The sequence below is a fragment of the Melopsittacus undulatus genome, chromosome 3 (genome assembly GCF_012275295.1).
Source record: "Melopsittacus undulatus isolate bMelUnd1 chromosome 3, bMelUnd1.mat.Z, whole genome shotgun sequence".
In the NCBI taxonomy this organism is placed as follows: Eukaryota; Metazoa; Chordata; class Aves; order Psittaciformes; family Psittaculidae; genus Melopsittacus; species Melopsittacus undulatus.
The window spans coordinates 8,288,302-8,304,703 of NC_047529.1; the positions used below are offsets into that span (position 1 = coordinate 8,288,302).

General features: G+C 39.7%; 1 protein-coding gene across 4 annotated transcripts in view; it reads left to right on the forward strand.

The window, feature by feature from the left end:
• MACROD2 (mono-ADP ribosylhydrolase 2) overlaps window positions 1-16,402 on the forward strand; it is an 882,506-nt gene that overhangs the window by 832,984 nt on the left and 33,120 nt on the right. For 3 of the 4 annotated variants that reach the window (XM_031047552.2, XM_031047553.2, XM_031047555.2), the window contains exons 14-16: window positions 8,599-8,676; window positions 9,283-9,357; window positions 9,962-10,063. In XM_031047552.2, the coding sequence (XP_030903412.2) occupies window positions 8,599-8,676; window positions 9,283-9,357; window positions 9,962-10,063 (255 nt within the window). The remainder of the gene's footprint in view (window positions 1-8,598; window positions 8,677-9,282; window positions 9,358-9,961; window positions 10,064-16,402) is intronic. The other variant, XM_031047556.2, reaches the window with a different exon arrangement.

Sequence of the window (16,402 nt, forward strand, 5' to 3'; positions counted from 1 at the left end):
TGTTTAATTCAGCGTCACTGCTTGACTCTCTTCTCATTTTTCTAGATAAGTGTGACGGGGTGTGAAGATCTTGCCCTTTTGTTCCAAAGACACACACTAGAGAACCCACATACTTACCTGATTATGAGTTCAAAGCCTTGTGCAGGTTGATTTAAGTGCTCTCTTAACTGATTGATTTATCCTGCAGGGGAAAAAAAAAAGCCCACAAACCCTTGCAAAAGCACTGGCTTTTGCTTTTGATATCTTCACAGATTAAAGTTGTGGCAAGGCTAGTGGAATGCAGAAGTAGGGACAGTTTCAGCCCCAGCACAGTTTGTGATTTTTCTGCCATTCATTTCTCTTTTTTCACTGACATTTGGCCTCTTTATGTATTCTGTATCTGTAAGTTACCCCATCAGGTTTGGTTTTCCTTTTTTATAATGTGAGGGTTAGTATTTTTATGAAATGCTCCATCCCTGGCAGTGTTGAAGGCCAGGTTGGATGAAGCCTTGGGTGATATGGTTTAGTATGAGGTGTCCCTGCCCATGGCAGGGGGGTTGGAGCTGGATGATCTTAAGGTCCTTTCCAACCCTAACTATTCTATGATTCTATGATCCTATTTTCTTTTTTTGCTGCCTGCAGTCTTACTGGAGATCCCACCATTTTGGTATTGCTTTGAGTGCTTGTTCCTGACTATGAAGCCAGTGTCTTTTGATAAGCTTTTCAGTGACCATTTCAATATGCAGTGCTCTAGTTTTTTTGATCTATTGTATTAGTTATCTCTTCTCAGGAATATAGCCATCTTGGTGCTTTAGGTCTCACTTTTCCTATAATATGCTATGAGTATAGTGTTTTCGCCTCTGGAGAAGTTGACAGAAGTGATAGCATCCTGAGAAAACCAAAGAGCAGTTTCTCTTTGATGTCCTACCTCTCTTCAAAATGAAGACATAAAACATCTGGTAGGGAGAAAGGAGCAAGACTTACTCTCCTCCATATATCTTGTTTGTAAAGTTGTACAAGTAGAAAGAAGGAATGTTGAGGAAAGGAGCATGTTTGGAGATTCACTTGCTAGTTTTCTAAATGTAACCAAGAATTTTGAGTGATGAGGCTGCTGCATCCACCAGGCCATGGTTTTAATCTTGATTTCCATTAGTAGATCTTCAACTGTTCAGATTTTAGATTCTGAGTTGTTCTAAAAGGAACACTGGTGTTACAAAAAACTTGCTCCCGCTTAGGAAATGGCACTTTTACAAAATCCTGGCATTTCTGAAAACACCTGCTGCTCCCAAAATATATTTCAGCCTTCAAATTGTTTGCCCACTGAGTTAACACAGCTAAAACCTGCCAGGTTCTGGAACACACTCATCTCTGTAGTTTATCTTCAACTAAATGAACTGGATGTAAAGCATTTAAAGAAATTATGCTTTTTCCAGTCCTTTCATCTAATTGTCCTCAAAGGAGATTTGTGGCAAATAAGTCTAGGCTTCACATTCCCAAAATGTATAGTTTAAACCATTTGGATTAGGAGGTTTCCAAACCTACTGTGGAAGTCCAGCAGGCTTTCAAATGTCAGTTCTGGTGAGTCAACCAACACAAGCATTTTGACTCCAATTAGGGTTGACTAGTAGGTTTTCTGCTTATTTTTTCTCATATTTCCTGGATTAGAATATAGCAATGGCATTGAAATCGTTATTTATTGCTCTAAAATGTGGTGATATTCAAAACAGACCACAGGCAGCTCTGCTACCATGAAGTTCTAGTATTTTTGTATTAACTGAGTCATGTTGATCAGGTTTTTGTAAAGGAAAAGGGCAAAGATGAGAACATGAAAGGGGATATATGTGATAAGTGCATGGAACAGTGCAGGAATCATGTTTTATAGGGCTCTGTTTAGAATGAAAACCTACTGTGAGATTACAACTCTCATATTAATGTGAAAGTGGACCTTTTCTGTTATTCACAATAGAAGAGACACTGTTCCTATAAAAAAGTCCTTATGGACTCAGCATGCAAGTGGCCTTTGAGCAGGCTGTATTTTTTAGTGCTCTGTCCTCAGGAAAAGAAAGGGGAAGCAGAGCAGTCATATTGAAGAACACAGAGATGTTTGCTGTTATGCTGTGGAGGTATCCTGTTATTCCAGTCTGTGCCAAGTTTCTCTTTCCACTGTCTGGAAATACTGCAAAGATATGTTCCAATTTTACCCTTGAAAACTTGCATGCATAACTATTAGCTCTTAGGAAGAGAGCTGACATCTCCAGGCAGCACCTTCGCAGCGCTTCATTACTGTGCATATGGAAGTAGATCCTTTCTACACAGCGTATTTCAAGTTAGAGATGCTTCTCTTTATGAAGTGTAAGGGCAGAGCAAAGTGATTAAAGTCATTAAAGTTTATGCAGCAGATAAAACACGTATCAGACAACCTGCACTCAGTCTAGTACGCCTGTCCATACAAGACTGTGCCGGGACTACAAACCCATTTTAAATGGACCCTGTTGTATATCACTGTAGATAGGTTTGAACCTGTGGTTATTTTTAGTTCTTAAAGAACAACTTTGCATGCGTGAGAGAGAATATTCTGCATTTTCACCTCGGTTACCTGTCCTACCAATTACTGTTTAACCTGATTTAATGGTAGGGCTTTCAGATGGAAAGGTGAAAAAGGGAACTGAATTTACTACAGGTGAAGAATGAACTCCCCCTTATGCAATCATAGGCAAAGTCTCTCTGCACAATGCACTGATTTTAATTCATTAGCACTTAATAAGAACTGAATTTTCATTTGAAGGTCAACTAAATTAAATCATATGCTAATTAATTTTAAAAATAAAGTAGCGATTAATTATTTCCAGGTGTTCACCAAAGTCTGGGCTCCTGTGGGAGTCCCATTTAAAGCAAGTCACTATTCCTCTGCTCTCTGAAACAGAATCAGATGCAGTCAGCTGGAGGGCTTCTGTTGTCAGAAACAGAATTAGGGATATGCCTTGGCTAGGGTTAGCCCTAAAAATGCATTCTGTGCAACCCAGAAGCCCGGAAGTATCCTGCCTGTAAAACATCATGGATATGACTTTCCCATTTGGCCAGCTGCAGTTCTAACCATGGAAAAATCTTGATGTCCTAAAATGATGGAGAAGGGATAAACTGGAAGATGGAACATTTCAAATGCAGGGGAGCCATGCAAATTGACATAAATTAGACATTGATAAGTGGGTGAAAAAGATTGACTGAAAGGCCAATATGTTCAAAAAGAGGTGTTTAAAATCAGCTCTTAAGTATATATTAAGACATCTAAATGAATGATCTGATTTTCAGAAGTGCTGAGCGCTCAGCAGCTACCAATGAAATGTTTTCACTTCACCCTTGGGCTATGATTAGACCTGGAAAATTTCAGCCTGAAAAATTTCAATTATAGGTAACTGGAAAAGAACCTTTTTAATGGAAGAGTTTCAACACCCCCAACCATAGCTGTGGCTCAGTGTGCCAGCTACCGTGATAGCATTTTCCTCTCCCTTGGTGAGGATTTATGTGGAAGCAAATTGGCTAACACAGAGTAAATGGTGTGATTTGGTTCTTTTTTAAACCAGGTACATAACTATCACCTTCCAACCAAGTGCCTGTTCTGACACCCTCCATAATGGTCCCAATGAGCTGGACATAATGCAGGTTATTTACTTTTCCTTTTAAACTGACCTATCTGTAGCCCATAAACTACTCAAGAGGTATTTTTCTGCTCTGCCCTTTGCCAGTACAGGCAGCTGCTAACACTAATCTGAGCTGGTTTGTTTAGATACTACTTGTTTTTAAACATTAGCTGACCTGGAGCCATCCAGCTGTGCTCCCGTCTGTCTGATGCGAGTGCCTGCTCCTTCCGTCTCCCTGCTTCAACCCTTACCTTCAGCTGTGCAGCATCTTCTCCTAGGAAGGGTCTGACTAAAGCAGACAGGGGTTTGCTTCAGCTTTTTCCTATCCCAAAGCCCTGTACAACAGGTCCTGCCCCTTATGGCAGCAGCAGGATGCCCACAGATATTGTACCAGCTGTGCCTGAAATTCCTCCTGTGGACAGAAGGTGAGGTTAGAGGAGATGCTCTTCTGTCAGCTCAAAGCACAGGTGGGTGAGAGCATTACTTGGTGGACCCCACCTGTGGAGATGAACTGGTCTATTACCTGAACACTTGCAAAAATATCTCCACAGGTTGTTACACCTAAAAAGGTCTGATCTACCAAGGCATATAAACTTTGGCTCCAATAAATCTAATCTGTCATAAAGGCAGATTAAAATGAAATCTTGGTGGATATAAAAATAACATTTTAAAGTCAAAGCTCAAGAATACCTCCCTAACTTCTCATAAATCACCATTTTATAGGGCTTCATTTTAACACATTTTCCTCAGTTTATGAGGCAAAAGAATACCCTAATCATGTGGCAGCCTCCGTGCACACCATTACCTGTAATTTTAGACGCCTGCTTGATTTCTTTCACTCTGGAAATATTCCAGTCATTTTTCACAGTATCATGCTTAAAAAATAAAACGCACTGAACCTGTTTCTTTCATAATGACCAGCTTTTTCCCTCTTTAATCTTCTTACAGTTCCCTAAAACACGGTGATTTATCTGTGCTGTGTGCAGGACCCAGGTGTGTTGCACATTAGAAACGACTCAGTAAATAAGCCATACAGAGAGAGCTGGGGAAGTGAATTTTAAAAGATCATTAAAACCACTTAACATTCAGATCTTACCATTTCTCCTCTTCCTTAGCATTTGCAAAATTTTGTTTGAGCAGCTTTGCTTTATACAGTCAAGAAAAAAAATGAATGACATGGAAAAGCATGGGGGTTTATGCAGTATTTAGACAAAATAGTGTCTGATTATTGGCAGGAAGGGTAGGATTGATAGCTTATTGCAAGCTACATGGTTTTCTTGGAGCTGAATTCAGCACACAGTTGATATGTTGGAACCGTGAATATACTTTGGGATGTTCTGATTTGCTTATAGTCCAAGTATCTTCTTTGTGGGTTGTTAAAGATTGGGGCTAATTTCCAGGTGGGTTTAACCATGCAGCACCACGAGACATTTGTTTCAATACAACGGAGGGGTGCAGAGCCAAGCACTCCTGCTACTGCCACTGCAGCCACCAGGTAAAAGCATATTTGGAGGAACTAAGGGATGTTCAGGTTTCACTGAGCCCTTCAGTGCTTGATGTACAGTAGATAAAAGTGGCCTATCATTGGTTCATTTATGTAATTAAATGTCATGTTCGGTTCATTCGTGTGTGATCAATGATGACATTAGGAACTGTGCTCCAGCACAGTATCAGAAACACTGACTATTTTCAGTCCTGCCTGGAGAAATGTTAACCCTTACAATCCCAATCTGTGGTTACCCAAGGTAAATAGTGCCCAGCATTGTGTTACCAAAAAAATAAGCATACTGTGCTGCAAAATAATATCCTGACTTGCATTCTACAGTATGACTTAAAGATAAGTAGCTGTGTTAAGAGAAGACTAACACTGCTTCATGCCATTTAAAAAAACAGAGTTAGTTCTCTAGTCAATTAGATGTGAATGAAGGCCTTAGGAATGACCAAAGGTTTTATAGACCCTGGACTTATTTAGGACTATGGTACTGGCTTCTCCCCAATCCCATACAGCTCTGAAGGGCTAAGTGAGCACAGAGAACCAGCTGAGCCTGAGGAATACAACTTCCCTGGTGAAAACATGCATGCAGAAAGTAGCATATCATCAGCATTTGTGAGATTCCTAGAGCTACTTGCCAACTGAAATGGAGGTGACACTCTTGCTTTGTATCCAATTTGGGAACAGCTTTTATTGACTGATGCATTTGGTCTTACACTTTTGCTTGTCTCAGATTTTCTTCATAAATCTAGGTTTATTCCTTTGCTTCAATTTATTCCTGTTGATCCTAAAAGTAAATCTGTCTTTGGACCTTTTGGCTTGAATATTTGATCTATTATTTGCATTTGAAAAGAAGAAATCTTTGACATGGTCTTGACCTTAAAGATTTTGAAATTCAGAATCTGCTTAGTAATGCAGAGTCTGATTTCTGCTGCTGGAATAAGAGCAGTGGACTCTTACACCCAGAGAGTAACTCAATGTTCTGCTCCTTTCAGAAACAAGCTTTACAAAAAATAACTTGTGCAAAATTATCGTTGTGTATTGTCTGGGATAACTTGGAATTCTGTGCAGTGAAATTGTTTTCTTGAGCCCTGGAACAATTAGAAAACTCTTTAATGATAGAATGAATGTTTAACACAAAATTACAATCCCGTAAGAATAAACTGTGCAGAGTCAGCTATGGGAACATGTGAAGATGTGCCAAATAGCATAGGTGGACTCTAGCTGGGGTGCCTAACAGTGATGCTCAGCACAGTTGTGGAGTCAGGCTGCCAGCTGTGCCCAGGGGTGGGAATAATAGTTCCCACATGATGTGATGACTGTCGTTTGCCATAAGCTATGCAATGCTCCATGACAAACAGCAGCATGACAGGGCACATATATCAGCCAAGCACAATGCTCCTTAAACTCCATTTGTTATTATTGACCAAAAGTGTGTAATTGTTCCTCTGATGCTGAGGATTGATTTTTGCATGAAATTGGAGTCATTCCTCATTCTGGAAGAAAACGTGACACCTGTGAACTGAGATTAAAGGCACAGGTCCAGGAATATGAAGCACTGTTCAATAAGTGTACAGTAGATAGCTCTAAGGGTCTGATGGGACAGAGCACGTGCATCTCTCCCACCCACAGCAGGTAATACCACACTTTGTCATCACTTTTGGCTGTCTGAAGGGCTGTGTACAGTACTTAAGGTCTGCACAGTACTTAAGGCAGAGGGCTTCTGATTCGAGCTTTGTCTGTACAGTTCCTTTGACGAACATGCAACCATACAGGAAAAGATTATATTAATTGAGAGTATGGGGCTACAGGTGGTACAAAACTTGGGTTGTTTGATGTCCTGAAAGCTTTGTCAAAAACTTCAGCAAAGCCAGAATTTCACTCAGTGGTTTAAAGCTCAGTTAAAAATTCCCTACAGATTTTTAGTGCTATTCCCATTTATACTGAGAGGTCCTTCTACTCACTTTTTGATTAAACTTGGAATTCGATGAAATTCTAATTTATTTTTGCTCTGATTTGGGCAGATAGGGTAATCCCTTGTAACTCATAGCACAATGTGGCATCCTAGTGTGAAAGGCCAGCACAGTGGTCCAGCTGATAGCAGTGAGTAACATTTTAAGTCCACAGTAGGGCGAAAGAAAGTGCAGCAAGGGCAAATTTTAGCAAATTGTGTATCAGTGAGTTATTCTGCTTTCAAACTTGGATTTATAACTTATTGTCACGCCACGAAAGAGGTAAGAAGCTGTGCAGGTAATTAAATATTTGCCTTGGGGGATTATTTGCAGTTAATTAAAGCCACACACTTTCAGTGCATACCTCTTCTAGAGATTATTAAATTTGGATCAGATGTTAACAACCCAGCTTTCTCACTTACCCATCAGAGATTATTCTTGGCAAGTTTCAGGAACCGAGTTTTATAAGGGCATCCTATGGAATATTGTGAGATTTGCTGTGCTGTATTGTAGAAAGGAACCTTCCAGAAGCAGGGCCATAACAAGACTGTCATAGCATTACTTATTATCATGCACTGTAGATCTTTTGGCACTGTTACTCAAGTTTTCCATCCAGCAGCATTTCAGAAAGTGTTTCGCTCTGGAATGCAAACTCTGATTATCTGTTACTGTTGTTGTGACCTCAAGTGTAGTTTGCAGATATGTTCAGTTAGATCAGAGGTGTTTCTTAATGAGGCTCGGAGAGCTCTTTATCCATGGAAGCTGTGTGTTACGCAGATGAGCAGAGCTGAAATTGGTGGCTGTGTTGCTGTGATTTCCTGGCTGTGATGGAATGATGCAGTTCTCCATCCCCACACAGAAATTAAGGAGTGGCTGTTGTGAGAAAATGTTGTTTGACATAACCAAATAATGCTCTGTGTTAATGAAGACTGCAGAGAGCATAGTGGTCAGACTTATGGTTCAAAATATGGCTTTGGGCAGTTCATTACGGTGGTCTGCTCCCGAAGGAACAGCAGCCTTGGCCACAATAATGACCTTGGGAGGTCTGTCATCAGGTGAAATGAGGCTAGGATTTGCACTAGGAGTTATAGGATTTAATACTTGTCAAGCTTGTGGAAATCCAACCATGAAAAGTGTTGTTCTAAATGAATAAGAAATCACTTTATTTATCAAGTTGATGGTTCGTGCTGTTTCTCATAGTGTTGTGTCACTCCATTCATTAGAAATAGAATTCTACATAGCGCTGCCGATTATTCTTACACATCCTTTTTTGCCAGCTCCTTGTTTAAGATTTGTACTGCAGGCAAAAAACTGCTCAGTAAGTGTACAGGCTCTGAAATCAATTTGAATAATTGAAGCCCACGAGTATACTTTTGTAGTATATAAGACTGTGGTTAAATAGGTAGAAAATCTGTCAGTGTCTCTAGCATGTGAAGCGAACACCTAAGGGCTACCCGTGTCTGAAGTAACTATCTGACTTTTCCAGCATGAAAACTGCTGCAGGATTTGTTTGTTTGTTTGTTTGCTGTTTCCTCAGACTCCCTCAAAGACTCCAAAGGCACACAGGAGAATGACCCAGCATATCCCATGGGGTGCGATCAAGATCAGGCCAAAGGTAAAGTTTTGTATCAAAAATTCTTAAAGATAGAGATAATGAACCAGTTGGGAGCCTTAGTTCTTCCAGTTTCAGCATCCAGGGTTTCAGCCTGACCTCTACCACATTAAGAAAATGCTAGTTGGCTGCTAGAGGTTGTGTGCCAACTAGTTGTGGTGCAGTAATCTCATGTTACTGGAAAAGATGCTCGTCTTGAAATAGGTGGGTTTAACCATATTGATCCAGAGTTCATAGTATTGTTATTATTATCCTTCCTTTTGTTGTTCTAAAAGCCTGTGGGGTGATTCTGTTCGCTTTAAACTGACTGCCAAGTGCAAGCGCTTTGCAACAGATCCTATGAGAAACACAGTGTCAAGGCTAACAGAAGAAGAAAAGAGATGCAAGGGTCAGTTTTGACCAGACATTTCATACTTAATGCTTGGAATTTATTAAGTGGTGTTTTCACATATAAACTAAGTTCAATATTGTTCATTAAACAGAAGAAAAGTGGTATTTGCCTGAGAAGTACCATGCTGTATATTAGGTTTGGGTCCTGTTTTAAGGAACTTGCCATTGCCTGCATGCAGCCATCATGCTGGTGTCATTTTCAATTTGTCGTGTTAACAGGACAACAGGATGATTTAGCAGAGGAGGCGATGAAAACTGGGACAGATTCCCAAACCTCCTGCATGGAAATAGAAGGTACTGCATATGCTTTGAAACCAAAGAGCAAGATTAACAGGCAGAAAGAGTAGCTATTGCTTGCATATTATCAGTAGGGTTTAAGTTATCTTTCTTTCTCCATACCTACTAAGTTAAATCTGTGGAGCCAGACCTTATGGTAATGCTAAATTCCACCCTATGCAGGGGACTATCTATGGATTCTCAGTGATAAAAGCTGATGTTTTAGTGACTGTGACTGTTAGGGAAAGAAGTTCACATTGCATTTCTTATTCCTGATGACAAGCACTTCAGCCTTGTATGTTTGGAGTGCTGACTGCTCTGTCCCCAGTCCAGCAAAACACTTAAGTACATGTGTGTCTGACCTTGCAACGAGTCCTGATAAAGGCCTGTGCTTGAAGTAGGGATACGGGCATTTTATGCTAAGTCCCAGAAAGCTCAGCATCCTGGAGGATGAAGGCCTTGCTTTCAACTACAGCCCCTGGGATTTCCTGAGACAACTGTTGCATCTGTACTCTTGGGGAAAAGGATCCTTTTTCTCTGTCAGTGCTTTACTGTAAGCTCTCTAGTCTATGTTAATCCTTTATGTCGTTACTGTTCATCTTCTTTTACCCAACTTATTCAGAACCATTGTTGAACCAAGAAGAAACAACAGAAGTCGAGATGCCTTTGATTCATGGTGCAGAGGAAAAAGAAGAAGGAGGAAAAGAAGAAGGAGGAGGAGAAGGTACTTATAAAATAGATGGAGACAGAGAATGCATCTGGGCTCATGTTTTCCTTTTCTATTGTGAGAAACACAGAAAGAGACATAAAAGCATGGGGTTTTGGTTTCTTCTTCCTGAGAAAAATCTTTTTTTGCCTGTCCTTGAGTGCTGTTTTGATATATTGGGCTTGGATTTACATAGAAAAATAAGTGCAAAAAGATGCCCACTCAGGTTCTAAAGTGGCTTTAAAATAAATACTCTCCCAATTGTTGGTTTTCTGCATTAAAGTGCATAAAGCTGATTAAACAACCAATTTATGTCCATTTAATTACCCTCTTGATCATGTACACAAGGAGCTTCGAGAGTATTTATAATAAATGAGTATGATAATTATTTGCAAGGTCATTAATAGAAATTTAACTAGTAATTAACTAAAACAAGTAATTCTAATAGAGAAACCAATTTTTGAGCAGGAACACAGAGTCTTGCTGAAGCAGTAATATTTTTCTGGAAGTTAAGTATTTAAATCCTTAATGCTTCAGCAAAGAAATCCAGAAGTTTCATTTTAAGTGACCCCTACATTCAGGTCACCAGTTGAAACAGGCACCTGGTTACATAAAGAATAACATATTATGTAAGTAATTCTCTATTTGTAAAGTAACTGCACATTAATAATTATATGGTCATTTGTAGAGCACAGGGATGTGTTTTGCAGTTCCAAATTAAAACACAGACCTGATTTTTATTGAAAATTCAGGTCAATACTAACTGTGTCATCCTAATTATGAACTCCTTTTCCAGCCACATTGACACTAACTTAATTGCAAATCAGTGTTAGCAATATTGACACTTTTCTTCACTGCAAACCCAGGTTAATAGAGCCTCTTTATTCAGATACAGGTAAACAACATTTCCTCTCCTTTTCTTTGTTAGGTGCCTATCAAAGTTGAGACTAATCACCTCTTTTTATAATCAGTCATGTTAATGGTATCGTTTTTGTGCTTTATTACTGCCGGTGAAAATAGAATTGATACAGTCCTTACTTCAAATCCAGGTAAATGATACTGTGCTACCTCAGTTACCGATCCAGGTTACATAATGCAAACTCGCTCTGATTGCAAATACCAACGTTGTTATGTTAATTTCCTCCTAATAGAAATTATTTACATTTTATTTTATGCCTCGTCAAAAGCAAGTTGGACAAAATGTACTCTCATTATTTGTACATTTCCTTCTCTTTAATACTTTAGTGTCCCCTACAGCTAGTGACTGTCATTTAGTTCTCAGTGGAGAGATTATATTTCACCATCTGCTCTACCTCCTATTAAAATATGCAACATTAAGGAAAAGAAGGTAATGTCAGAAAAGGGTTGGTTTTGGCACTTCTCCTGCCCCTGATTTACAGGGTTCAAGTACTAACTAAAAGGTTCTTCCCAAACATTTTGGAATGTGTTCCTACTGCTCCTATGCAGGATTCATCTGATCCAAAGCTTGGTGAAGTTCATAGAAGAACTCTCATTAATTTAAGTGAGCTCTCAGTCAGTTCCATGATAAGAGATGATGTGTTGAGTCTACATGCAGGTTACTTAGGTAACTGCATAGATATTTTGTTTAGCTTCTTCCAAACATACTGTCTTTGTGGCAGGGGAAATAAATGGGTGCTTTTGCAGGGTTTTGAGAAAGGAAGGGAATTAAGGCCTTGCCTTGTTTTGTTCCATTCTTACAGGTACAAGAATACATAGAGCACACTCAGCACCCATCTCACTAGATGTTTCTCATTCTGGTGGGCACACAGAACTGTGCCACATGAGTTTGTGTGTGCCACAAAGCAAGGTGGATCTTGACAAAGAGAAGTAAAAAAAGGATATCAGCTGCAGTTCAGGCTGATAAAACAAGATACATCCCTCAAGGAGAGGCTCCTATTAATGGAAATAGATTACCAGGCATAAGCTAGAGATATGTAACATTATTTTATGTAGCCTAAGTGCTACCTCATAAACTAATTAAGTTAAATAGTTTTCCAGCAGAGTCCACGGTATATTTGACATATGATAAAACGGCATATTTTTGTCTGAGAACACATGGGAAAAAAGCTAACATGGGACTGCTAGTCCCATTAAATAGAAATACATGGATCTTAAGTGGTTTTAACCTGTACTAGATCTATATGCATAGCCAAACATAACAGCTACTAAACTGCAGACAACCTGGTCTTTCCTTTCTACCTTTTTTGTGTTACCAAGCTCAGCCTGGAGCAAAGGGTAGCATGTTACTGTTTCTGTCTTCTCTTTCTCTTGCCTTGAACCATCAGGGAATCATCTGTGACCTGTGCTGTCCCCAGCACTGGAGCTGTGGAAACTACTAAATGACCAAAAAAGATCAAAGTCCTTCTTCCAACCTAAAGCTAGATTTCTGCTCAGTTACTGATAGTGGCTTTGAAGTGTGTTAGGAATTTTTTCCGTGATCTGGTTTTCCATGGAAAAAAAATGACTGTTTCTTTCTGGTTTTGAGATGTGTCTCAGATTTTGCAAACTTCTGACAAACCACAGGTAAACTTCTGATCTAACTGTGCAAGTTTTACTGCCAACTCATCTAGGTGTTTGGGGGGATTTTAGAGGGTGCTTTCTGTCTAGCTCATTTAGCTGCACAGCTCCAGGGTCACTCCATAGTGCATTATTACCAAGGAGTCATGGATCCTAGTGCTTTCGAGGTTCTGGGACACTGGGAGCCCAGAGGAATGAAGACTCAAAGACTTGGCAGTCTCACTGCTGTTTCCCATTGCCAGCATCAAGAAACAAGCCAGATTACCCTGAAGAATTTAACAATGTAAGGCACTGTGTGTGTTTCATAAAAACCTGCCTTTGCTTTTTCTAAAATCAGTAATAAAATACAACATGTGCCAATTTATTCCCTTTTTTTCCCTACTGTAACTTAAGGTTATGTATTACTAGGGAGCAGTTGAAGAAAAAAGACAAACTAAGATGCCTTTTTCATTTTTTCCAGCTGCCATAATGCACTCATTCTGGTTCACGAAAGAATAATGAAAATCTGTGTTTCTTATAAGATTAGGGAATATTCTCAAATCCCTTTATTAAAAAGCAGAGTAAAAGGTGATCACTGACCTATTTGTGACTAGGTAAGTGTACGTGGTTTTAATAGACCATTCGGCACCCCCTTTATATGTATGCTTGGAATTAGTCCTGTTGTGTTGTAATGACCATACATTCAGCATTTAATTGTAGTTTTAATCATCCTGGTTTTTCCACAACACAATTTGCAGCACATGGAAATACAACTCATGTCTATTTACGTGAATATGTAGCCAGTTCCTCCTCTGAGCCTGCTCTTCCCCCTATCTTCTTATTTCCCACTTCCTTCCATCTCTCTTCATCAAGACATTAGCTATGATGATTTGCCTCACTGAGCATCTCTGGAAGCTTCTTCCCTCTTTGAAGGATAGTATTTCAGCCAGAGCACTGCAGAAATAGCCAGTAATTCTCTGTTGGATCTCTTTTGTATCTAGGATAAAATATTTTGTCTTATTGTGCTACGTGGAACATGACTCAAGCTTGACCTGTCATGTTTCTTCCCCCAAGGAACAAATCTAGAGTGTTTGAGTAGCATCCCCCCTGGGCATAGGACACACTTTTTTCCATTGGACAAGTTTAGAAATGCAGAAGCAGACTGTTGCTGAAGCCCAGTCAAGGAGCACAATGCCATAATTGATGCCTATAAAAAAGGATATTGAAATCTCCCAGGATTTCACTTAAGAGCAGGACACAGCCCTTACAATTAGTATTACTGTGCAGTTGCATCTTAACCTGTTTGAATGCCATGTTGAGGGAACTGTGTGAACCATCTTTTTCTCTCTATGAACCATGCAATGTTAAGGCAGGCTTAGGAATGGGCTGGGGGAGGTGACAGAGTTTAAATCATTTGCAGTATACATGATTTACTTTGCTGGTCTTCTGGTCAATGCCTCTTTACTGTAAATTTGAATTCCACATAATTTCTGTTCAAGCTAAGCCAAGTTTTGTTCTTCTTTGTTACATAAATAGCTGTAACTAGCAGCCATCATTTCATCCATTCTTCACTTCAACAGCTGGATTTTCAAGTCATTTACTCACCTGTACTTTAGCGAGAGTGAGAATTTTATGGCATAATCTTGGAGGGAATTAAATATTCCAAAACCTGCAGGAAAAGAGCTCTCAATTTTTTATAGTTTCAGTCTCAGGCATTTATAGGGTTTTACGTGCATTGGTACAGTCATAAATAATGTCAAAATAATGTCTTGGTTTGAAGTGACATCGTGGCTGTAGAGAAACGAAGTACTTCTTGAGAAAGATCTTTTTGGACAAATCTGACATCTTTATCCTTGAGTCATGGTAATTGTAACTACCTATTATTTCTTAATCAGACTTCTTTCAGCTTCAAGTGGAGATGGATGAGACATCTTGGGGAAAAGAAAAGGATATATAAAATGTCTTCCTTGTGTATCTTTAAAAGGATATTTTCTTTATTGGAAAGAAAAGAATACAAAGATATTTTGGAGTGTTGTGGTTTTGGAAGATCTAGTATGAAGGCTCCAACCTTTTTTATTCAATTGCCCAAGGAAGAAAGGATTAAATATCCCAAATTAGATACAGTTTGTTTGGTCTTTGGTAACAGTCTATACTGAATGGATCAGATGCCATTTTGGGGGGCTGTTAGAGGATAGTCTGGCCCTAAATATGAAATATGTCTTTAAAATCTGCTTCTGACAGGTATTGATATTTAGTAAAGAAAAAGCGCACATTTGGACCTTGTGCAGAAATGCTGGAAGTGATTTAGAGCCATAAAATTGCAAATGAGTATTTCAACGTGTGTGTCTAAAGCTATAATCTATGCAGAGAGGTGGACTATTGCAAAGCAATTAGCTGGAAGTAGTTGCAGGTACACAGTTATCACTGGAAAGCCAAAAAAGTGCCTTTATCCAGGGGATAAGTTCAGGTTTTAAGAAGCCTCGCTTTACATGCCTTTATTTGCTTGAGGACTTCACAAAACTCATCAACTTTGCAGTTGTAATATCAGCCAGATGAGGAGCTTTTGCAACCGGATTCTGCTTGTCAGCCTGCTGCGGTTAATCTCTGGTGGCCCAAGGGCTGTTTGGTCTGTATTTCTTAGTGCAACTTTGGTCTTCTGAAGGCATTATAGCTGTGCCACTTAAAAGTCCTGCTTGGGTAAGGAGCTGTGGTAGCTCTGTTAAAAGCTGAAGTGGAGTGAGGCTGACCTGCCTGTGAGTGGCTCTGTGTGGGCATGTTCTGTGCTCCACTCGGATGGTGCAGCTTGAATAGGAGTGGGCTTTTCTGTCCCAGTGTCTGTGGTTATAGTAGCGGTGGCTTTATCAGTACTGAAGCAGGAGGTCTCGAGGCTCTTACATCAGCAAAGGATAGATGCTACCAGCAATTGCTTCACTGATGGAAAAGGATCAGCAAGACCATGGAGGTGACGGGGTCACTCATTTTCTAAGCACAGGTTGGTGTAGAAGTCACACCACATCAGGCAGCACACTCTGCCCAACATAATCATAGAATCATAGAATAGTTAGGGTTGGAAAGGACCTTAAGATCATCCAGTTCCAACCCCCTTGCCATGGCCAGGGACACCTCACACTAAAACATATCACCCAAGGCTTCATCCAACCTGGTTTTGAACACTGCCAGGGATGGAGCATTCACTACCTCTCTGGGCAACCCATTCCAGTACCTCACCACCCTAACAGTAAAGAATTTCTTCCTTATATCCAGTTCTTCCCTGGCTCTGAGAGAAGCAACAAAGGGGATACAGAGGCCCTGTAGGTCTTCCCTAGGGTTGCTGCCTGGGTGATGCTGTGCAGCACTGTGCACTGGCAGGATGGGGTGGTTATTATACTGTCAGTGGACAGCCCCAGATACTGATTTCAGCCTCCTGTTTCAGGGAAAAATTCTCATTTCTCCCTGCCACAGGAGGAATCTGTTTCATTCCATTATTCTCCTTATATCAGATTCTAGCCTGGATATATGTAAAGAATAGGTAGGGCAAGATCAATTTTAAGTTTTAATTATTTTTCATCTCTTTTCAATGACAAATGATACATTTTTGTGTGTGCTTTTTTAATAAGAAGTAGAAAACATAAGGAATTTTTCAGCTTAAACATTTTGCCTGCTGTCACAGTCACTTTATGTTATCAGGCTTGATGGTAAGGGTACAAGACAAAAGCCAAAAGAAAAGAAAACAAGAAACGAGAGAAGGGAATACTTTAAGAATGATAGTGTTTAAGGTTTATTCGGTGTATTTGATTGCTTTCTTCATTTCATTTGCAGTAAGCAGAACAGAAATACTAT